At 38.2% G+C, this 23,597-nt stretch overlaps 1 protein-coding gene across 1 annotated transcript in view; it reads right to left on the bottom strand.

Annotated features, from left to right (window-relative positions):
- DOK6 (docking protein 6) overlaps positions 1–23,597 on the bottom strand; it is a 274,858-nt gene that overhangs the window by 138,377 nt on the left and 112,884 nt on the right. The window contains exon 3 of the mRNA XM_064443089.1: positions 9,605–9,719. Coding sequence (XP_064299159.1) covers positions 9,605–9,719 — 115 coding nt within the window. The remainder of the gene's footprint in view (positions 1–9,604; positions 9,720–23,597) is intronic.

Below are 23,597 nucleotides of genomic sequence, written 5' to 3'. Positions count from 1 at the left end.
CAAGGCTGAACAAACCCAGCTCTCCCAGCCTATCCTCACATGGCAGGCTTCCCAGTCCTTTGATCATCTTGGTGGCCCTTCTCTGGACCCCTTCCAGCCTGTCCACATCCTTTTTTGTATAGCAGGAACCAGAGCTGTACACAGTACTCCAGGTGTGGCCTGACAAGCGCTGAGTAGAGTGGGATAAGGACTTCTTTATCTCTGCTGGCGATGCCCTTTTTGATGCAACCCAGCACCCTGTTGGCCTTCTTGGCCGCAGCAGCCACTGTTCGCTCATGTTGAGCTTCCTGTTCACCAGGACCCCCAGGTCCCTTTCCACAGAGCTGCTCTCCAGCCAGGTGGATCCCAGTCTGTGCTGCACTCCCGGATTATGTTTCCCCAGGTGCATGACCTTACACTTCTCCTTGTTGAACTTCATAAGGTCCTTGCTGGCCCACTCTTCCAGCCTATCCATGTCTTCCTGCAGAGCAGCTCTCTCTTCTGGAGTGTCTACTTCCCCACTCAACTTGGTGTCATCAGCAAAATTCATCAGGCTTATCACTTATAAAGATGTTGAATAACATTGGGCTGAATATTGATCCCTGGGAGACTCCACTTTTGACAGGTTGCCACTTGGAAAAGGAGCTATTTCTCACCACCCTTTGGGTGCGGCCTGTCAGCCAACTCCCCACCCACTGCACAGACCACTTGTCTAGGCCATAACCCATTAATTTCTCCAGGAGGAGACTGTGGGGGAGGTTGTTCTGGTATAAAACATGGAGGCTGAAGATATGGCAAGGTTCATAAGATGTTTAGCAACTTATGAAGGAAAAACCGCCAAAACAATAAATAAGCAATTATGAAACTTTCTACTGAAGTCCAAGAAACAATTCCACACCTCCGTATGCTGATATCCTGGGCTTCACCATCACTAACCTACCTCCGCTCTGTGCTTACTGGGTAAGGTAACTGGGAAACGTAACTGTATGCTGAACTCCTAAGGCAGAGGCTTTGAGATTCATGTATTTCTCCTTGTCTCTCTATAATCAACATTCATCTGACCTTGCACCATCTAGCAGATGAGGCTGAAATCTGCTTGCCTTCTTCTGTTTGTCTTCTGAAGTTGCTCAGCTTCTGCACGCACTCCTACACTCCTCTAAACTACTCCTACACACACTCTGAAATGGATGATTCACTATTATCTTAGCTATCTTCTTTGACTTTTGTTCCTATGGGAACAGTTTATATTTCATATAAATTTCAATTCCTTTGAGTAAAACTGTGATAAGGAAAGCACATACAGTGTCTGCACTTCAATATATTTGTCCAGGAAGAAAGAATAATACAGAATTTCTCTACTTATCTAGATACACTATGTTAAACATTAGTAAAGAGTGTCCAGACAAATTTACAGTAAGTGAACAGCAAGGGCAACTTATCATACCTGCAATATACACAACTATGTAATGAAACTTTAGGGAAATAAAGAAAAATTTTCAGCCTCCAAATGTTTTGACCTTCAAAGCCTTAAATTTAGGGTTTCCCATATTGCAGTCCCAGAGCAAGTTTACCTTTTTCAGTTTCCACATTTAGAAATCTAACAGCTTTCCTACTCATTTCGTCACAGCCCCTGTGCATGCTCCTGCTAGGCTGGAAGTTAACCTTGTTTCCTTGCTGTCCCCCATTCACCCTACAAACTGAGAACACAGCAGTGGTCTCAGCTCAGGGACCTGCCCGAGAGAAGTGCTGAAGGGATGATGACCATTTTGTATGTTTACTGTTTTCAAATTTAGCAGCTGGCAATTCTACTAAAAAACCATATGACTTTCTCTTAGCAAAATATTTTCTTTTAAATGGTAATTAATTTTAGAACTAAGTTTGCACACAATTAATAACCAAAAAGTGGCTGAAAAAGATGGAAAGTAATAGTGTAGTACCTGCTGCATCAATGGCTGTGTCTTGAAGATGGGGCAACATTTTCTGCATTCCCCCATTTGCTAGTTATACCTATTACTAATGTGTGTCAGAAAATTGTAACAATGTAGTTCAGACAGATAACCACAGAAGAATGAGGACCAACAGCAAAGCAACCAGCTACGAGAAATGAGAGCAAAAACACAAATATTTCTAATTTATAAATGCTAAAGTCATCATAAAGATGCATATTTTTAGGCCAACATGAAAAAACTAGGAAATAAAAGTAGTTATTAATGAAAAGGGAACTATTTGTCCAGAACCAAAGAATATACATCCTAAATATTAATCTTAGAATATAATATTTATAACTGTGACTCGGACTGAACTTGCCCTGAAAGCAGACAGTATTTCAAATATTATGATCAAAAAGGGAGAATGTAAGAATCCAGAGCAACATATTTTACTTTATGCAATGCCTGCCTTTTCACTTTTTTTTGGATCTCAAAATTTTGTGGCACGTGTGGAAGGGAGAATGTGTATCTGACCTCCAATGAACCATACACTTTACAGAGAAGTAAGTTCCCTTCAGTATATTAAAAAAAAACCACAAACAGAAAGCAGAAAAAGCAGGGTCATAAATTTTCATATAACAATCCCTGCCCCTTTAACAGAGAAATATACCATCTTTCAGAATATTTTCTACTATATATGATTATTTTTCTGCATAAACAGGCAAACTTTTTATTCCTCATTCCAGTACCAAAACTGTATTTGGGAAGATGTTCTTCACTTTTCACCACCTCCATGATCTTGGAGCTTCAGACTCACAAAACGAACAGAGAAAATGGGAACTTTAGTCTGGTTGCTTTTAAAGCTTATATAGCCATTTGTATTGTTAGTAATAACAGCACGTATGATCACTCAATGTTTCACTGTAATTTTAATCCAAAACCTCCAGGCTTCTTAGCTGTCAAAGGATATAGTGATATGAATTACTTCTAATATTCCACTGACATCTGTCAAACTCTTCAAGCACAGAATATTTTTTGCTTGTGAAAACTATCAAGGAGAAAAGCCCAGCTCATAATCAGTAGTAGTTTGGCAATAGCCCAAAAGCTTTTTCAGTACAAAACTGAACTGAATTTGTGCCTTTTTAAACAACAGCAGCGATGTAATTTTTTTTAAAGAAAAGAAAGCTACACCAACAAATGGTGAAAACAGGTTTAAAAGGAAAAATATGTACAAAACTAAAAAAAACACACTGCTGAACACATTGCCATGTGACACCAACAGCCTTTCATTTTCAACAAAGTAAAACTTTTTTGCAGAACTATAACAAGGCTTACTTATCACTGTTCGACTGCACTCAGAAAAAGTTGAAAGCATTAGAACATAGAAGAAAAAGACTGTTTATGTTATAGACGTATAAAAGAGTTTTGTCAAGGTATCCATCACAGAAGCGAGACATTCAAGAAATTAAAATGGTGGATTGAACCAAAACAACTGCAAGGATATTGATATCAGTTAAGCTATATCAGTGTAGTGTAATGACAGATAAACCGCTAAAACAGAAATTTCAAATAGGGTAGCTGATCGACTTTTTGCAATACCCCAATTCTGTTTTCCCCAGGACTTGGACAGTGGAAGTCTTAAGGGAATGCCAAAGTATAACTTCTTAAAAATAATGAAGATGTTCCTCGATTGCAACGACTATAGAACTGCAGTTCGTGCATGCCTGGAAAGAAATAAACCCCTTCAATTCATCTACTTCTATACAGAATGGGGAATTGTACTGAAGAGAAGCCTGACAAATATCAGTGTCTTGGGGGATGTCTGCATTTGTTTCACAGTTGCAGTTTTAAGATTTCTCTGACATTTTGCCCCTTTTTCTCATTTTACATCTCATCCTATACTCAAATCACTGACATCACATTTCAGCCCTAATTTATTTTGTCTCTCTTGTCTCTGAAACCATATTATTGGCACACTCCCCCACCCCAATTTGATTTTATAAAAAGGTTTACAAGTTCCTCAATTTTTCTCACATTCTGTTGTTTAGAAATCAAAATAAGATTTACACAAGCCTGTGCTGGTGGGTCCACTGAGCCTAAAAGAGCCAGGGACATGTATCACTTAATATTCTGCTGGCATCACTAAAGGAAGAATCATGCTCCCATATGGTAGAGCCGTCATCCCTGAACGTATTTAAAAGATGTTAGACGTGGCACTTCAGGGCATGGCTTAGGAGACATGGTAGTGTTGGGTTGTGGTCTTGATGATCCTAGAGGTCTTTTCCAACCTTAATGATTGTATGATTCTATGATTCTATGGTCTGTCACTGACCTAGTACAACCCAGTAACTTCATTCCTTGAAAGCTAGCTATTAATCAGGCACAATTCTCATCATGCTAGCAACTTCCATAATAGCACCATAAACGTCTAGCTTTAATCAGTATTCATGTCCGCCAACTTCATTTTCCTGCTGGTCCTGCATAGCCACCATTGCTCACTGCATCATATCTACAACTTTAGGAAGAGTTTACAGGGCATTTCAGACGACCTGTCTCAGTGCAGACACTTGGGCTACTGCCACATTACAAACATTAGGCTTGCAAGAAGAAGAGCTTCTCAATAGATACATGTGTCTGAGCATAGCTATATCTACACAAAAACTAATGGCACACTTACCTGGAAAAAAACCCCAATAACAACACAACAAACACACAAACAAAACCATTCTAACAACTTTTTTTAAAAAAAAAAAAGTATTAGGAAAGGACAGCACCTCAAACCCAGTAGCTAGCATCCAGAGTTAAAAGAATTTCTCCATTTCCTTGCTAATACACTGTGAAGTGCAGAAAAAAAAACCACATGGGAATGGGGAATGATTTCTGTAAGGCTGTGTGGAACCTCACTGCTTTAACTCCCTACAAATTTTCCTCTAAATTTTCACTCTATCTTGCTCCTGATATTTGAGTAGCTGTAGAAACATAGACTGATACTGGACATATATTCTATATTTGTTCTTGTGATAAGGTCACCTTATATCTTAAAAACTTCCCCTTTTTTCTCCTTGATGTATTTAAAAGACAACAGTAATCTCTTCAACCTTTATTGCCCTGGAGTAAATATGATCAACTCCCCAAAAGCGCTACATTTTTCTTCAAAGTATTCTGTCCTTCTGTTTAACCTGAAATTTGGTGACATTAAATTTATCTCAAATCTCAGTGCGTTAGTAACCTTGGAGTTTTGCATTTCCCTGTTTCTAAAGAAACTCAGAATGTCACCATTTTTGATTAAAAAAAAAAAAAAAAAAAGGAATTCTTAAAATTCCCTTAATGGAGTAACTTTCACATGATTTTCAGGGAGGCTGAAACTGAGACCGTAGCATGTTCCCTGGTCAGGTGGCAGCCATGTCTTATGGTCTGAAGAAGAATTCCCACTCTTTAAGAGTCTGTCGTAAGTTCGCTGAGTTAAAGACTACTTTTCATGTTATTTAATCAGCCATGACTTCTCATTAGCTTACTTCCACTGAAACAATTCTGATGGTAACTGAGACAATTTAAAAATGTTGCTTGCTAATCACTGAAGTCAGAAGTCTCTGCCTACTAGAATAGGTGTCAGAAAGAGGTATAGTGACAGTGGGCAGCTTCCTTCTCTCCCTGAAGAGGGATAGTTCTTCTTTAAAGACCTGTTATCCCATGCTTTTAATCAGGGAACTGTAATATCTGAGACTGGTTTGCTCTTCAAACTATTTCAGTAGAGCTTCAGAATTGAACAGATTTGTACAGCTGTTGTAGACACTGTGCACTGGAGCACTGGAGGTAGTGATAGGAACAGCTACTTGATAAGAAAAGCATATGGAGATTTTTGTTTGGTTTTCTACATAATATTTTTATTAGCAAATGAAGATTAACAAAAAATAGATGCTCCTCAAATGACTAATTTGCTGAAACCCTAATGGAAATATGGGGGCTACAGCCCATCCAGAGCTCAAACGTGCCAGTAGCTGCCTTGAAGACAATAAGCAAGCTGAGGGCCTGGAAGCTGCAGGAGTTTAGGGAAAAACCATAGGCTCCCAGCCAGCACAGCTAGTGGGCTGGCATCACAGCTCTTAGGCTTTCTGGGGAGGACTGAAGTGTTCTACATCTTTAGAGAACTATTTTAAAACAGAATAGCATTTTACTGTGCTTAATTCCATAATTAAGAAAGCTAAGTACCAGAAAAATGTGCTACTTTTCATCACATGGACTTTTAGACTGCGCAAAGAAAAAGATATCAGCTCATACTATCAAAACCAAAATGATACAGTTATTTTAAAACATTTCCTGGCACAGCTCTGACAAAAACCCTACTTCACATTGTTCATTCCCTGTATAAAACCAATTCAGCTTTGAGCATTACTTCCCACTCCTTTCCAAGAAATTATTGACTCTACACTCAGCAGACCTTTTGCAATGTGTTCAGCATTACTGTCCTTCAATCTGCCCCTGCAGGTCAAGATGATAGGAAACAAAGTATATGCTTCTGTATATTTAGAGACTCCATGGTGGAAAAATGTTCATATCATGAAACTCTGGGCCTCTAAATAATTCAAGGTCAAGCAGCTATGATTCCAGAAGATTTTTGACTGAGTCAAAACCATTTGAGTGGTTCGTTCCCATTGAAGCCATGGGAAAGAAGAGGTATTAGTAGACTAAAGGTATTATTGTGTTAACCAAAGAAGTGGCCTGATTTGCCAAAATAAACCCCATTGTGTGTACACCACTATACACCATGAGGCTGTTAAAACTCTAGGCATTGTTCCATAGAAACCACTGCCACTGAACATTTTTTAGACATGTGAGAAGAAGAAGAAAATATTTTAAATAACAAGCAGCTCTCCAAATATTCCTTAAACTTCGGTTAAGTTTCATAAAGGAAAGCAAAGTACTTGGCACATTTCAGCAGCAGTAAAAATGGTAACAGTTCCTTGTGGGAAGACAGAACTCAGCTGGTAAATGAGCTGCAAAAGAGATTTTTTAAAACCATAACTTCCTAGTTCAGAACACATAAAAGATTTGGAGTTCAAGAGTCAGATTTTAATGAAACAAAGCAGTGTAGCTATCTGACCAGTGTATCATCTGATGGAGATGATGAACTTTATACTGTTTAGATACACTGAAAGCATGGAGAAAGGCAAACATTGAAACTCCGCTATACCCACAGCCAAGATTTGTTGTCTTTCAGAAACAGCAATATATCTGACACTTTTATAGCTCCACCTTCTCTGTGTTCTCAGATCAGGTAGTTGTAGGGAGGAATAAGATCCTCTGAAGTTGTTTCTTCTCCAGGCTGAACAGGCCCAGCTCTCAGTCTCTCTTCACACATCATATGCTCCTGACCACTGGGTTCACTCCTGTATGTCAATATTCTCATGCTGAGAGCACAAAACTGGACAGAGTACTCCAGATGTGGTCTTATAAGTGCTGAATAGAAGGGAAGGATCACTTCCCTGTACCTGCTGTCAACACTCTTACTAATGCAGTCCAAGGTACGTTCAGCTTGTTGTCCACTAGGTGTGTTCAGCCTGGAGAAGAGAAGACTGAGGGGGGATTTCATCAATACCTGTAAATATCTAAAGGGTAGGTGTCAGGATGATGGGACTAGGCTCTTTTCAATAGTGCCCAATGACAGGACAAGGGGCAACGAGCACAAGTTGGAACACAGGAATTTCTACCTGAATACGAGGAAAAACTTCTTTCCTGTGAGGGTGACAGAGCAGTGGCACAGGCTGCCCAGGGAGGCTGTGGAGTCTACTTCCCTGGAGACATTCAAAACCTGCCTGGACGCGTTCCTGTGCCCCCTGCTCAAGCAGGGGGGTTGGACGAGGTGATCTCCAGAGGTCCCTTCCAACCCCTACCATTCTGTGATTCTGTGATTCTTGTACACATGGACAATGCCTCTGTATCTCCCTTCCAGGTAGTCTGTACCTGCTTCTGTGTGCTTCTCTTTTCTTGTCTGAGCTGAGTCAGGACCTCTCATTCATCCCTACTGGTCTTCTGCAATACTTGTTTTCTGAAGAATGGGAAGTACAGTTCTTGCTCTCAGAGTATGCTGTCCTTGAAGATTAGCTAGCTCTCCTGGGCCCCTTTGCCCTCCAAGGCAATTATGCACAGGATCCTGCCAAGCACGTCTCTGAAGAGCATCTTCCCTCATCACATTATTGATCATTTATATCAAGAAATTGTCTCCAATATCTTCCAGAAATCTGGATTGCTTGTGTCAAGCCATATTGGCCTTCCAGTAGATATTGTTGTGGTTAAAGTCACCCAAGAGTACCAACACCTGGGACTATGAGGCTTTTATCACTTGCCTTAAGAATGTTTCATCTGCCTTCTCCAGTTGATGAGAAGGTCTATACTTACTACAGTATAATCTATGTTGATCTGTCCTTTGATATCTGCCCACAAGCTCTCCACTGGTTTGTCACTTCACCAAAGGCTCCCTCCACTCAAAACAGACCTTTGCACAGAGCATAGCCTTAAGGGAGGGCATTTCATACTGACATCTGTTAGCACCTTAAGGTACTTATGTCTTATCTACACAACTGCGTTCAAGGTTAAGAAGTGGCATCATGTTTGTTACAGAAGAAAGGGATGAGTTGGCCAGACATGTTGAACTATCTTAGGTTTGCCCCTTCTTTGATGAAAGAATCCTGAAGTTATGATTTGCTGTCACTCTTTTCAAATATACCTGCACCATAGTAACTCTACGGAAGGAATGAGATCTTTTAAAATTTAAATTAATAAACAAACACAACTGTCAATCTCTCTTTCGTGATGGGATGTACAGATCAATGTTTGCAATAGTTGATCCAAAATCCACGTAATTCATGACCTTCCACACTTTTAAGCTACCTCTTCCACATTTCTTGAATTTTGTTTCACTGTATTTAACTTAGATTATACACCATACAATGTTTATATAATGTTAAGATATAATTTTAAAATGCACAGTCTCAAATATGTCACAAAACAAATAGAAACCTTATCACTAAAAGATTCTCATTCTTTTTAAAAACACTTTTTTCAGGTGAAATATACCCTAGGACACAGACATGTACAATTGCATTTTCAAACAAGAAAACAGTGCACTTTAATAGTGCAGTGTTCAGTTTCTCACAAGTAACTACCTGTCATTATGTACCAGGATGCCCAGTCTGTTCTCAACTCATTCATTATACCATGTAGCTGCTCAACCTGCAGACTGCTTGACATCCAGCTTTACAATATCCTGAGGTTTTAGCTGGTATTTACCTCTTATTTGCAATGGCATGATAATTATTAGTTTAGTAAGTGCCTATAGCAAAACTTGGAAAAAAAAAAAAAAAAGAGGATGTTTCACATCTTGACTTAATAACATCCCATAAGTATTTTTTTACTCAGTTTTACAAGTTTAGCTGAAAATCTCCAGTCTTTAGACCATCTGTGTGCAGTCAAAGTAATGGAAGAAAGAGCTCTGTAACACACCCAACACCTCCGAAAGTATATTAAAAAAACCTTCCCAAACCCCCCAAAACCTAAATCCCAAACTCCAAAGTTCTTCTTTACAACAAATTCCTTTAAGGTAAGGATTTCTATCTGGTGTTTTGAGTTAATTCATGTGAGCAAGACTTTGATGTGTAACTTGATTTCTTCAAGCTAGAGATGCGGTACCAATTGCTTACCTGACTCACACGCAAATGTCTTTGACGTCTCATCATGGAAGATAATTGCCACTGCATGCTTCTTTGTCTCTCGAGGCAATCTAGTTATGTTTTTGATATTGTGCAGCTCAGTTACCTTAAAATGAAGAAAATTATTTTAGGCCAGTGTATAAATAGTACAAATAAAAATATTAACCGTAACTACCCAATTTTTACTATAATCTGTTTCCCCCCCATGGCTATTTACACTTATAAGTTTTTTAATTGGCAAAAATACATAAATGGATAGAGTCTAAAGTTGCAAAATTTTCAATAAATTGTAATGTATCAGAAAATGAATGGTCTACTTCTCTAATAAAGTTCTACTTGGAAACAGTTATCACAATGACATCAAGACAGTCTTGTGATTATCCTATATTTTTTGATTTCTATATTCATACACCTTTGATCACTTTCAGGATCTGCATCAAATACATAACCTACTGTAGGAACAGTGGTGTCTTATTATTAGTTAAGTGGAGTCACTCGATTATCATGCCAATTAGGATCACTACATTTGTAAGGATAGATCCTCATCTGTCTTTAAACTGTAATTGTCATCCTCATAAGAACTGACAATTTTATTTTCCAAATATTAGAAAAGTTTATCAACAAAAATATACTCTTGTAGCAAATTTACAGCATAAACAATTGAATCTATTTCCATTTTCCTTTGACGCAATTAGATAACTGCAATTAACACAAATGGAAGAAAAATATGTTATTACAACCAGAGCTGGTAGCACAGTCTATATTAAACTGCTTAACACTTCACATTGTAAAATCTTTTTCTCAGTTTCTTGGAACACTAGGCAAACTTTATCTCTTTATAGTTAGCTTTTCCAGGCAGGACATCTGCCTCAGGCAGTATTAATTTCTTAAAAATCCATATGAGTTTGGCCATCTATGACTGGGGAAAAAATGGACTGAATGTGGATGGGATTTTTTGTTTAGTTCTGTGATTCTTATGCTCCCTGTGTACAGCTCTAGCATTCTTCTTCATATGCTGGGAAGAATGTTTTTTAAGTGACATAGATTTTATATAGTGTAGTAAAAAAAATGGAACATGTTGGGGCAAAAACACTGCAAAAAATACTGAGAGTAGATGAGCAGTGAGAGCCACCAAGAAGCAGGGAAAGAAACTGAAACAAAGCATGATGTGGAATGTGTAGGTGCTGATGACTAACTTGAGACCAGAACTGAAGACTGCTATGGAGTCTATCTTGACAGCCTTCAGCAAAACTCACTACAGTTTGTCATTAGCTTTGTTGTGACAGGTGGGCCAAAACTAGATGCGGTACTCTAGATACGGTCTAATGAGTGCTGAACAGAGGGGGATAATTGACTGGCCATGGTACTGTTTATACAGCCCATGGAGCTGTTGGCCATCTTTTCTGGCTGAGACACCAAGCCCCAGGGCCCTTCCCGCAGGGCTTCTCCCAGCCTGTCCATCCCAAACCTGTGCCATCGCAGGGGCTCTTCTGTCCCAGGGTCAGCACCTGGCACTTGCTGTTATTCAGTTTCACAGTGTCCCTGTTAGCCCATTCCTCCAGCCTATTCAGATCTCTGGAAGGCAGCCTGACTACTGAAAGCATATCAACTGATCCTTCCTAATTTGCTATCTGCACAATTGGTGAATGCATGCTCCACTACCTCCTGAAGGTCCCTGATTACAATACTAACTAAGAGATGTCCCCGTATAGGCCCTGGCAGTTTTACACTTGCTACGAACCTCCAGGTAGAGTATGACCCATTCACCATGACTTTCTGGGTCTGACTAGCCCACCAGCTTTTCATTGCCTAGCCATCCACCGACCTAGATGATAACTTCCCAACCTGGATATGAGAATATCTTGGGAGACAATGTCAAAAGCCTTGCTAAAGTTGAGTACCCTATGACAACCTCTACTCTCTCCTCATCCCAAATCATAGATGGCTATCAGATTAGTCAGGAGTGATTTACCCTTGGTAAATCCATGCTGCCTCTTCTCAGTTGCTATCTTCCCCTTCACATGCCCAGAAATATGTTTAAAAAGGACTCACTCCATGGTTCTTCCCATGAACTGAAGCGAGCCTGCCAGACCTGTAGTTCCCTGGGTTGATCTTTTGGCCTTTTTTTTGACAGAGGTGTAACATCTGCCTTGCCATTGGGTTCCTAATCCTGTACAATTTTATTTTTAGTCATGGATTTTCAGGGCTTTGCATGAATTGATTTATTTATTTTTTTTGCCTGGGGGGAAAGAGAAGGGCTGAACACGACAAATATCAGCGTTCCATTGAAGGAATGACTACAATCTCTGTTAATTTTCCTTGATCTATGCATGGTAAATGATCTAGTATGTGAGAGGATTCCTATGGCTTACCCAAAGCACTAACCTAAAGGAAATCCCATGAAAGGGAAAAGAAAACATCAGCAGCAGGTAGAGGAGAAAGCAAACGTGAGAATTCAAAACCTGAGGGAACAATACCAAATCCAGAAGACATTACTGAATTCTGAAGACCCAGAAGAGCCCAAAGTAGGAGACAGGGAAGATAAGGATCTACTAGTCTTGCTAAATAAGAAGGGGATATAAGAGCGAAAGACCTAAAAATATTTGGGATACAAAAACGTATAGGTTATTCTTAAAGATAATTTATATTTTTAAAATAATTCAAAGATGCACATAACTCTCCTCTCAAAGCTTCAAAAAGATAACTGACAGTGCAATATGAAAGGGGAAACAATAATAGGAAGAAAAAAGCCCCAGTGATTCTAACACAAACAAATGAAAGAGAAAGTGATATTTTTAGGTGTGTGTGCATGTGTGACTGTGCACACTATGCAGTACAAAACCTTAAATCTTGTTATGTTACAAAGGCGAAATTTCTCTTTCTGAAATAGCAGGAAGGGAAATAGAAGTGCTTTGAATAGTGACAACAGGGCATATCAAGCCTTATTCCAGTCTCTTTCAGACAGCAGACCTATTATTTTCTTCAACATTTGAGTGTTATAGATTACTTAAAGATCCTGCGATGTTGGTAAGTTTGATAATAGATACAAAAACCCTAGATTCCTGGCATCAAAGCTACATGACTTTCACAGTAATTTTTATTTGAAACATAACTACAGACACTGGGGCTGCAGACCTAGCCATCTGTAAAGATGATTTTATAGGTTGTCTTGTTGATCAGCACATTAAGCCTGTTTTATTTAATATATTGATGGATTTTTTTTTAATGCAAGATCATTCACACACTTAAGAATATAGTCAGCACAAAATGAATAAACAATAGAATTTTATTTCATTTGCTGGTGGGAATTTAATGTCTGAAAGAGACAATGAAAACACCACCAAATTCTTACATGATGCTTTTCAGTACCCATACAAGAGATCCAGCTGAAGAAAGTGCAAGGCGAGTGAACTTTCCTTTCTCTCTGGAATCATACTGCTCCCCTAGACAGCACAGAACTTATAACTCCAACATGACAGGCAAAGAGTTACATGAATTGCCTCTTCCAAACTCCCTGACTTTTACTTTCTTTTTTTAAAGCAAGGGTTTTTGAACCATTCATAGTTTCACACAGAAGTCACATTCCTCTTGTGTACATCTTCCACAAAAACGGACATATTTCAAACTGTCATGAGATATTGTAAGATATTTGTTTTCTTGTCAAATGCTTTAATGGTTTAACATGTTTAGCCAAAATATTTCTGCCAGTTTAAAAAAAAACAAAACAAAAAGTTAATTAAAAAAAAAGTAATATACTTCACCTTGAAATGCTTTGTTTTAAAAGAACTGAAGGTTTTCCTGGAAATAATACTGTTTTAGTCGTAATATTCTGAGGATAAAGGGAAAGTATCCATATGTTAGTTAGGAAAAATAACTAATTTTACTGGGCAAACTAACACAAAAAAAAAGACAAAGAAAGTAACTGAGCTTTAGCACTCAGTCCTATCATTGTATCTGAGAAATCGGCAATTTCACAGCATCACAGAATGATTGAGGTTGGAAAGGATCTCTGGAGGTCATCTGGTTCAACCCCCTCTGCTCAAGTAAGGTCACCTACAGCCAGTTGCCTGGGACCATGTCCAGATGGCTTTTGAATATGTCCAAGGTGGGTGACTCCACAGTCTCCCTGTGCCAGTGCTCAGTCACTTTCACAGTGAAGAAGTGTTTCCTGATGTTCAGAAGAACCTCAGTGTTTACCCATTGCCTCTGGTCCTGTCACTGGGCATCACTGAAAAGAGCCTGGCTCTGTCTTCTCTAAACCCTTTAGGTATAGAGAATAGACTCCCTGATGAGTATGTAATGAATGAGCCTTCTCATCTCCAGGCTAAAGAGTCCCAGCTCTCTCAGCCTTTCCTCATAGGACAGATCCTCTAGTCCCCTTATCATCTTTGTGATGCTTCACTGAACTCTCCTCAATATGTCCACGTCTCTCCTGCACTGGCAGCCCAGAACTGGACCCAGCACTCCAGGTGTTTTCAATGAGCTGCACCAGAGCTAAGCAGAGGGGAAGGATCATCTCCCTTGACCTCCTCCTAATACAGCCCAGGATACCATTATCTTTTTTTGCAGCAAGAACACATTGCTGGCTCATGTACACCAAACCATATACACGTTGAAGAAGCAGTTGTAGGTTTATCTGTTAGGCAAGTCAATGGGTTGACAAAAAACCCCCCACCAGTTAACATCTCAGAAACCCAAGTTGATGCTAACAATGAGAGAGAACATATTATCAAACAAGCCCCTCAGTATTTCTATTGGATATATCATTTTTAGTATCAAATAGAGATATGAATTTTTGCTTCCCTGTTCATCTATCAAAATTGTACTGTATGTTTCCCTCCACATTCAGAGCAGAAAGATAGAGGCAAGAGTAATAATACTGTGAAAGTTTGTCCTCCCACTACTAGACAGAATTGAAGTTAATCAAATTCCAAATACTGGGTTTACTGCCAATGAAACATGAGTCATTTCTCTACTTGCTGAACATTTGCAATTAAAAAATAAACACCTGAGAGTTTTTATTATTTTGTATGAAAGAAAACTGAACTTGCCCTTAGCAACCAGACTGCTTCATCTCAGTGATTTTTAAGTGTGGCTTAAATTGTTAACTATTCTTTTCAACAAACAAACAAACAAAAAAAAACAATAAACCAACCAACCCTTTTTTAAAGAGGAAAAAAGTATCAAAGCTACTTAAAAGACAAAAATATCCTAAGAAAGGCATAACTTTTTGAAATAATTTAAACCACCTCTTTGCAAACTTTAAGGTTACAAAAGACTAAGCTAATTGAAAATTTATGAAAAAAAGCACCCCTTTTTTATGAGTAGTGCATTAGGCAAGTCTTTTTTAAGCAACGAATGTTATAACAAAATCTGCTTCCTGTGGTATCATAACAGACTTGTTGACAAAATACAGTCTCGCTCATTGAAAACATTGCTGTTCTTCACAACAAACAAAATAGTATTCTGGAACTACCTAGACCATTGGCAACCCTGTACCACTAAGAAGAATAAAGGGATAATTTACTGTGCTATTACACACGTAAGAGTCTTACCTAGACTTTCCACAAGAAAAGATGGAAATATTCCCATTGTGGGATTACACTTTGCCTAAAACTTTGGTAATATTAAAAGCAACCCACACTAACAAAAACTTTGAAAATCAGTTTTCCTGTTTCCACCCATTTATATCCCTCTTGAACAAAATAAACTTCAACAACAAATAAAATCCCTAATATTACCTCTTCAGTGAGTAATCTTGCAAACAGATTACCTGCCTCCCCTTTATGATTTCTTCCAACAGGCTAAACAGATCCCTTTGTATTAACCTATGACTATGTAGTTTGAAACTTTTCACTAATGTTAGTATGTTAACTTAGACTTTCTTTTCTCTACTACACATTGGTGCTATCATTTAGTGCAGTACTCCATATGGCGCTCAGTGTGGTACTCTTAGCACCTGGCCCATTTCTCAGTTCTCCTACTCCTCATCAATAATTCCTGCCTCATATGTCCTTCACTCAGCAGCCCACACATACATTTCCTTGCTTTTTTTTTTCCTACTTGGTTTCTTGATCTTTTCCTGTATCGGTCTCTAAAATCATTTTTCTTGTGTCTAGCATGACAATGAACACCGCTTGGAGAGAAGATTTGGAATAGTAACATAACTTACATGTAACAAAATTGTCTTTGTCAAACTTTTTTTATTCCACTTCTTTTCATATATAAAAGTTTTGTTCTTTCTTTGGGGGGGTTTTGACACAGGTATATGAGAGACATCCAACTTGTTTACTTCTGGTTAATATTTGATGAAAGGACATAACCCTCAAGGTATACAAGGTAGGAGAATTTCTAGGACTGGTAAAGGCAGCATCTCACTCCTGCAAAATTAAGCTAGGCTCGGCTTGCACCAGGGTCTCAAGGCTGCACATCAGTGTCGGTTTCTGTAACTTGCTTCCTCGCACAGTCAAGAATTTGGATGACTTCAAAGATTCCACATCAGCACATCTGATCACCAGTACAGCCTCAGGAAATAAAATGCACTTGGTCTGCACACAAGTTTTTTGGGTCAGTGTCAGACTGTTCACCAAAACGGAAAACTTCTTTACAGAGGAACATGAAGCACTGAACAAGAATGCAAAAAGAGTCTATAGTTAGTTTTCTGCCACCATTGCTCATATATCTAGAGCACTTAAGAACCATCCAAAGATTGCTTCACTTCTCACCCTTATTGTTTTTCTTTATCTTGGTCTGCAGGGGGGTCAAAACTTATACATGTTTTGTGTTGATATAGCATCTCATCTAAAAAGGGCACCGCTTTCAGAGCTTCTACTTGCTTCCTTTAAGTAAATGTTATATAGGAATAATAAAATCAATAATCATCAACACCTTGTAAATGCTGTCTAGCCACATCTGGTGGATCAATCATTAGGAAAAAAAAAAAGAAGAAAAAAAGGCAAACAAAAGCTGTCTGCTGCTCTATATTATGACTGTATAAGTTTCTTTTTTTTTTTTAATAAATTAAAATAAATAAAATATAGAACAAGGCATCAGCCTTAAGAACAAGAGGAAAAGTTGGAAAGGACTTCTCTGAAGGAACTAACAGTTAAAAACTTCCTGTTATATGGTCAAACAGATAGGAGGATCAGAGGAAAAAGAGAACTTATGACCTTAGAAAAAAAAATAATAAAAAATCTTAATTTCCTTGAAGATTTTCCCTACCCTATGTCTTACAATAATCATTTGCACCCTGAGAGGTTCACAGGTACTTGTAGTTACCTTTCTACATGAAGATCGTAAATTTGATCCCGATACCAAATTGCTTCCATTACCTACTCTCTGCCAGAATGCCCAAGCTTTGCCTGACGCCAGGAGACTGAGTTACAAGAAAAAATAAAGGATTGGTCTATATAAGTTTTTGTGCATTTCTGTGTCAAGAGACTTGGAAAAGAACTGAAAACCATCCTGAAGATTTCAGAATTCTAACCTCACTTCTCCCTAGCTAAACAACTCCTGTCTGGTTTCAGTAAAGTCATGCCGTGGATTCCTAGTAAATAATTCAAGAGCAGGAAAATTGTTAATATAAGATAGTCTGCAGTGGCAGGTAGCAATAGCCTAAATCCAAGCAAGATACACAAGCATAGGCCGATGATCAAGGAAATTATTCAGAATTGTTATATGGAAACTTTGAACTGTAGATCCATTCACTGAAGTAGACAGTTACCTCTGGCTAGCCAGAAGAGATCAGATAATAGATTGCTGGTAACAAACTTCAGGTCTCTTTAAAAGCATTTTAGCCCTTACCTGTCATGACGTGACATTTCAGAAGTCTCCCACTCTCCCAGTCTGAGTGCTGCCTATAACAACTCATCCATGTCAAGAGCTTATTTTTACATGGGAAAAAGACCCACATTTCTTATGTCTGTGAGTCTGTGGCCCATGTTATAGCAACCCATAGTCTCCTTTTTGAAAGTGCATTTGTAACCCCAGTAAATTACAGGAAATAATTACAAGAGCACATTTTCATTATGTTAGCAAAATATTCAATATGACAAAACAGCCACTGTCAATGCAGCTTAAGTAGGATACCTGCCCTTTAAAATGTTTGTGGGTTTTCATGTTTTTTCTTTTCTTTTTGGCATCTTAATTACATCCTTAGATGTGATAGGCTATTAAATTACAAAACATGCTTAATTTAAATACAGGCTCAGATTAAATGGGATTTGTTGCTTCTTAATGGTCGACATAATTTGACATTTTATGATTACTTTCTTGGGAACTACATTTAGTTCTCTCAAAGAGGAAGGATTTTAGGAACAATTCAATACATTTTCTCTTAAATCCATCATATTTCATCACTGACCTACACCGGACATTTATTTGTTTACTTATTGTACTAAAAATCTGTTCCAGTCAGGGAGCTGAACATCTAGGATTTGCATTATCCACTTTTGTTTTACATGGGCAGGTAAGGACTGCATGTATGTGACACATCTAGGGCTCTGGTGCTTAAATTGTACATTTAAATAGATAGAATAACTCTCCCACAATTACAGAAATATTGATTCCAAATCACATATTACATCTACATCACTACAAATAATATAATTCCACAGTAAATAGGAAAGGAAGTCCAGAGAAGATGAAAAACACAAAAATCATGCATAAGATCTCAACAGTGTGCCTCCCCTATGAAATTGTGAGGGAAATGATTCTGCAATTCCATCTACTGAATGTTATTTCCACAGCGCAGAGTCCTGGAAATTGCTTAGGCAGAGGAAAAGGTCTGAATTTACATAAATGGATTTCTGTTTTGCAGTGCGCACTACCTTCCTGTCATTTAATTTCTATGTAGTAAAAATAGAAGCAGAAGAGAGAGCTACAAAATGTAGTTGTTCATTCCCTTATTTCTTAATAATGGCCCACATACTACCATCTGTTGTGTAATACCACACAAGCAGTAATGTAACAGAGCAAAAGCCAATACGGCGGCAAGGAGCAGGGACTGTAGTGAGTGATGCGCAGACACTAGAGAACTACCTCAACCCAGAAACAGCACGACAACAATAAGAGAGCGATATAAGAAGCAAGAGCTATGTGAATTATCATAGCAAGAAAAGGGTAAAGGAGACACCAATATGCTAACGTTACCACTGCTGGTCTGCAAGGGGAGAAAAGGACATGCTGGCCCTTTGCAGATGAAAGGACTACAAAGAGGAGTATCTCAAAGAAACAAACCATCTCCCTCCAGCTCAGTTTCAGTCATCGTATCTGCAGTTAGCAGCAGCTCCTTTTACATGGCTAAATTCAATTGCCACAGAGTAGGAGTATTGTTACAGCTTCAGACAGAGCTGGATGTGATTTTGGCTCTTAAAAAAAGGCAGTGTGCTGCTGCCTGAAAAGCATAAAGACCTTTGGGACAGGGGAAATGGCTGCATTAACAGAAGCACTGCTGGTACATCAAGGGAAGTAACTTTTCTCATTTTCTCAGCACTCATTAGATCACACCTACAATACTGTGCCCGGTCTCGGGACCCCAGTGCAATTGATAAACCAGAGCGAGTTCAGCAGAGGGCCCCTAGGACAGCCACAGCAGGACCCCCTGCCTTGTGGGGAGAGGTTGAGGGATTGTGGCTGCTCCAGCCTGCAGCAGGGATGGCTTCAGGGGCACCCAGCAGCAGCGCCCACAGCCCCTGAAGGGAGGTTATCAATGAGAGAGTCAGGCACTTCACAGCTGTGCTGGGTGGGAGGAAGAGGGACAATAGGCCTAAACTAAGACAAGAGATGTTCAGGCAGCATATAAGAAGCAATGTTTTCACGACGAGGACAGCCCAGCAGTGGGACAAACTGCCCAGAGAGGCTGTGCAGTCTCCATCCCTGGAGCTTCTCAAGACCCAACTGGACAAAGCCCTGAGCAACCTCATCTGATGTCAGAGCTGGCTATACTGTGAGCAGGAGTCAGACAAGAGTCCTCCTGAGGTCCATTCACATCTGAATTAACCTGTGAGTCTAAGAAAGGGATGCTAACAAATCTGCAAGGCTATTTGAACCTTTATGGGTTTGGGCAAACCCATATGGGATTAGGCATTCAGAGTATTTAAAACTAAACACATTTTCCTGACTTCAGCATTTCTGCTGAAGAACTGACAATCAACAATAGGACCAGGGGATGCAAGAGACTGAAAAACAAGACTCGAGGTTAAAAAGTACTAAGAGGGAGAAAAAAAAAGAAAAACCTATTTCACGAAAGAAAAGAAATACTTAAAACACAAGATTACAAGAGGAATATAACGGAGAAAAATCCCAAGATCAGAAAAGTAAAAGAATGGATCATATAAAAGCAAAACCAATTCACAAAGAAAACAGAATAGTTTTCCCCACCTCTGCATGTGGATTTATCCTTGGAAGAGGATGAGTTGTTATGGTAACAACACTCTCCAGGAATTTTGCCAAGGAGTGGCAAATCAACCTCCACTTTCTGCCTCTGGGGCAGGTCTAGAGCTGCTATTTCAAAGCAATAAGGGTTTAAGAAACTACTACCAAGTAAATGTTCATTCCTGTAAGCACTAAATGGAAAACACACCTATAACAGCAGTAAGAATTTTATCTGTAAACTGAAAAAGTAGACAATAAAACACAAAAGAGGGACAGAATGGAATGAATGCATCTATTAAAAATAAATCAGGCTAGGTATAAGCCAGTAATGTCAGGGCGAGAAAGTGAAGTTTGATGGGAAGAAATATGCATAGGTCTGATAGTAGAGGGATACTGAATAATGCCTTCTTGCACTCCAGATAAAATTGAGATTTAAAAAAAATTAAAAAGCTTACATTTTTCAGCACTTTTGGGGAATGTAGATGACATCATGTAAATTTAGACAGAATATAAAATAACTGTCTTATAATTTCTCAAAATTTAAATAAATGTAAAAGAAAAAGAAAATCTGAATCTTTACCTCAACTCTTTCTTGTCTCTAAGTTTTCACTATTGCTAAGCATTGCTAAGTATCAGTATTGCTGACTTTCATATGGACTGCCCCCGGGCACCCACATTCATGCTGTACTCTAACGGCCCACTCACCACATAAGCAGTTACAAACTTTTCAGTTTGCCTCAATGAAATTTTAAAAAATAAAGGTGGAAACCAAATTTAACTTGATTAGCTTTTGTTATGCCTCTTTAAATGCTATATTGTTTCACAGTGTCTGTAAATCTAACCTACCAAGGCAGAAAAAGCATATTAAGTCATACCAGCTACCTTTAATAAGCAAAGAAATAGGGGTTTTGCCAAGCCACGTTACTTTACTTTCTCTTAGACTGCGCTGCTGTAATACTGCCAGGATTGAACTGCTGCCTAATCTATAAAATCAACCAGCCTACTGGGATTATTCTGGTTTTGGCTGGTAGCCTGGTGTTTTAAAGCAATAGTGAAAATCTGATCAGTTCACGTGTATGTGGCCCTCTTCCCTTAACAAACCTTTTAATTAGGATTTTTAAATACATACTGCAAAAGAAATGCCTCCATACTTCAAAGTGTATTTTTGTAGTCATTTGTAATATAAAAATCCCAGTTCTCCCCAATCCCATTTCCTCGCTATCCTAAAGAACCTTTGAAATATGTTTTCCAATCTGACCTTCCATTTTGATGTGCAAATGGAATACCAAACTACTGTGTTGGTATAGCACTGAAAAAAAGGGTAAAAGACCAGCCTTCTGTAAGAGTGAGTGTTGATGAAATTTAAAATAACTAATGCCTTGATACTAAAAGAACACTCTATTTTGAAACCCGGGTTCACACTTGAAAAATAATACCATGCTAGAGAGATGGCAGAGAGGGAAGATGAATCACAACTGAAATAAAATAGGTTTCCCAATTATCTTTCCATATTTCAGCTACAATTAAAAAAAAGATACTTTCAATATCAAGCTTCCTGCTAGAATTACTAGGTGTGCAAACAGTACCACTGTGCTTATGCCTGAGAAACAAAATGGGGCATTTCATTACTGTAGTAGTTTAATTATCCAAGTAGAGTAATAAGTCGATACTTCACAATGAACATGTAAATGAATTAGATCATTATATAAGTTTTAATAGCCTTATGAGGCTACTAAAATATACTGGACAGTTAGAAACTGTTTCCATTTTCAAGAGTTTTCACTTTTAATGTTCTCAAAGTACATATTACGCCCAGACCTTTTCTAGTTTCGACCCAAAGGTATTGGTTAATTAAAATGAATATGTTATTGGTCTTCAAGTATAAAGAAAAGGAGAAATGTACTTTTCCAAAACTTCCTTTAAACTTTCCTCTTGATTTATTTAAATTGGCTGGCCTGTAATAATTCTAAAACTTATCTTGTTAGATAAGCTCAATTAAAAATAAGTGTTTATTAACACAGACTACATTTGAAACTAAATTACAAGCAAAGACATGCTTACAAAATATCTTTGCTGAATGCAGTAAGTGATGTGTATATAATTCTCTCTGCTAAACAGCTAGGTATAACCCTAACTACAGAATCTCAGACTGCATTGACAAACTGGGTCAGGAGTGTTAGAGGATACAAGGAAACATAGGTTTCAATGCACATAAATTATTCTAGTTGTATCTATGCTGTACATTATGCCAGTGGCTGAGCCCTAAGTTTAACTTCCCTTCCTACCCCTTTCAAACTGTGATAGCCTGCAGCTTAGGCTGTAGCTGTCTTCAGCCAGATCTTGAAAACATGGGGAAGCCTTGGGTCAAAATCAGGTGAGAAAGGCTGGCTTACTTCCATTGTATCACACACAGGAGGAAAAAAAAAATCATGATGCAGTTTTTAAGGATCTCTCAGGTGCTGGGTATCTGTCAAGAGCTATATTCAGAAAAAGAGAAATTACATTAGCCAGGAAAGGAGAAGGGACATCATCATCTCTGCCCTCCCCATTCCTGGCTCTTCTCACTTGATCCTGAAGGTGAGGAAGCCACACACAAACACAGGACTCAACTGGGGGATCTGCCCCATATCTGGCTGTGGACGACAGCAAGTGGTACAAGCCCATGCATGCACGTACAGAAGCACAACCACAGAAATATCCGCTAGCCTAAATTGTTTTGTTTTGTTTTTAAAAAGTTTTAAAACAATAAATACAAACCTACTACAAAAATAGTATTATTTAGAAAACTCTACCCACATTGATTTTTAAAGGGTATAAATACATCTCAGTGTCTTTAAAAATAACTCCCATCCCAATCCAACAATACCAAAACTGGCATTTTGGTGCTGTTCTTAAATATAAACATATATATTAAAGGCATTTCAGATATTCTGAAGGAAGTATTAATAGCACCATATTACCGGTGAGATTCTTGATGCGCATCAGAAAAATATATCCACTAGATGAAAAAACAGATATAGAAAGAAAATTCAAGAGTTTAAATTAAGCTAAATTCAGCACATGCCTGTACATGTGTGTGTACACATACACTCAAAGTGGTCCAGAGTTCTTTAGCAGAAAAATGCAAAAGAGAGAAAAATATAACAGAGAACCTGAGGCAAAAAAAAAGTGCAAGAGAGTGCAGTAATTTGAACAAGAAGAAAATGAAAGATTCTGAATAGGAATGCAACCCTTCTTTTAGGATTTTTTTAAAGGAGAGTTTTAAATCTCTGACAAATTTTTTGAAATATTTTCACTTTATTTGCTTCTAAAATTAACTGAAATTTGTTAGCTGATAATTTGAAAATTCTTTTAGCTTAATTGTCATTGGGGATAAATTAATTTTGAATATCTATTATGACAATTACATACAGCTACATTTTCAACTCTAATGCATTTTTAATAACCTTCATCAGCCAGTGATTTGAATTTCAAATTTTCTCCTATGAAGAAGTAAAAATTAGACAGCTTTGTGCCAATTTTCATAATAAATTGCTCTTTATTTACATTGCAAAGCCTCCCTTACTATAAGCAAATCAAAACCTTAAATGAAACTTAGTACTCGTAAGAC

The sequence above is a fragment of the Phalacrocorax carbo genome, chromosome 2 (genome assembly GCF_963921805.1).
Source record: "Phalacrocorax carbo chromosome 2, bPhaCar2.1, whole genome shotgun sequence".
Taxonomy (NCBI): Eukaryota; Metazoa; Chordata; class Aves; order Suliformes; family Phalacrocoracidae; genus Phalacrocorax; species Phalacrocorax carbo.
The sequence above is the reverse complement of the archived record's forward strand: the minus strand, read 5'-3'. Positions and strand labels throughout refer to the sequence as shown.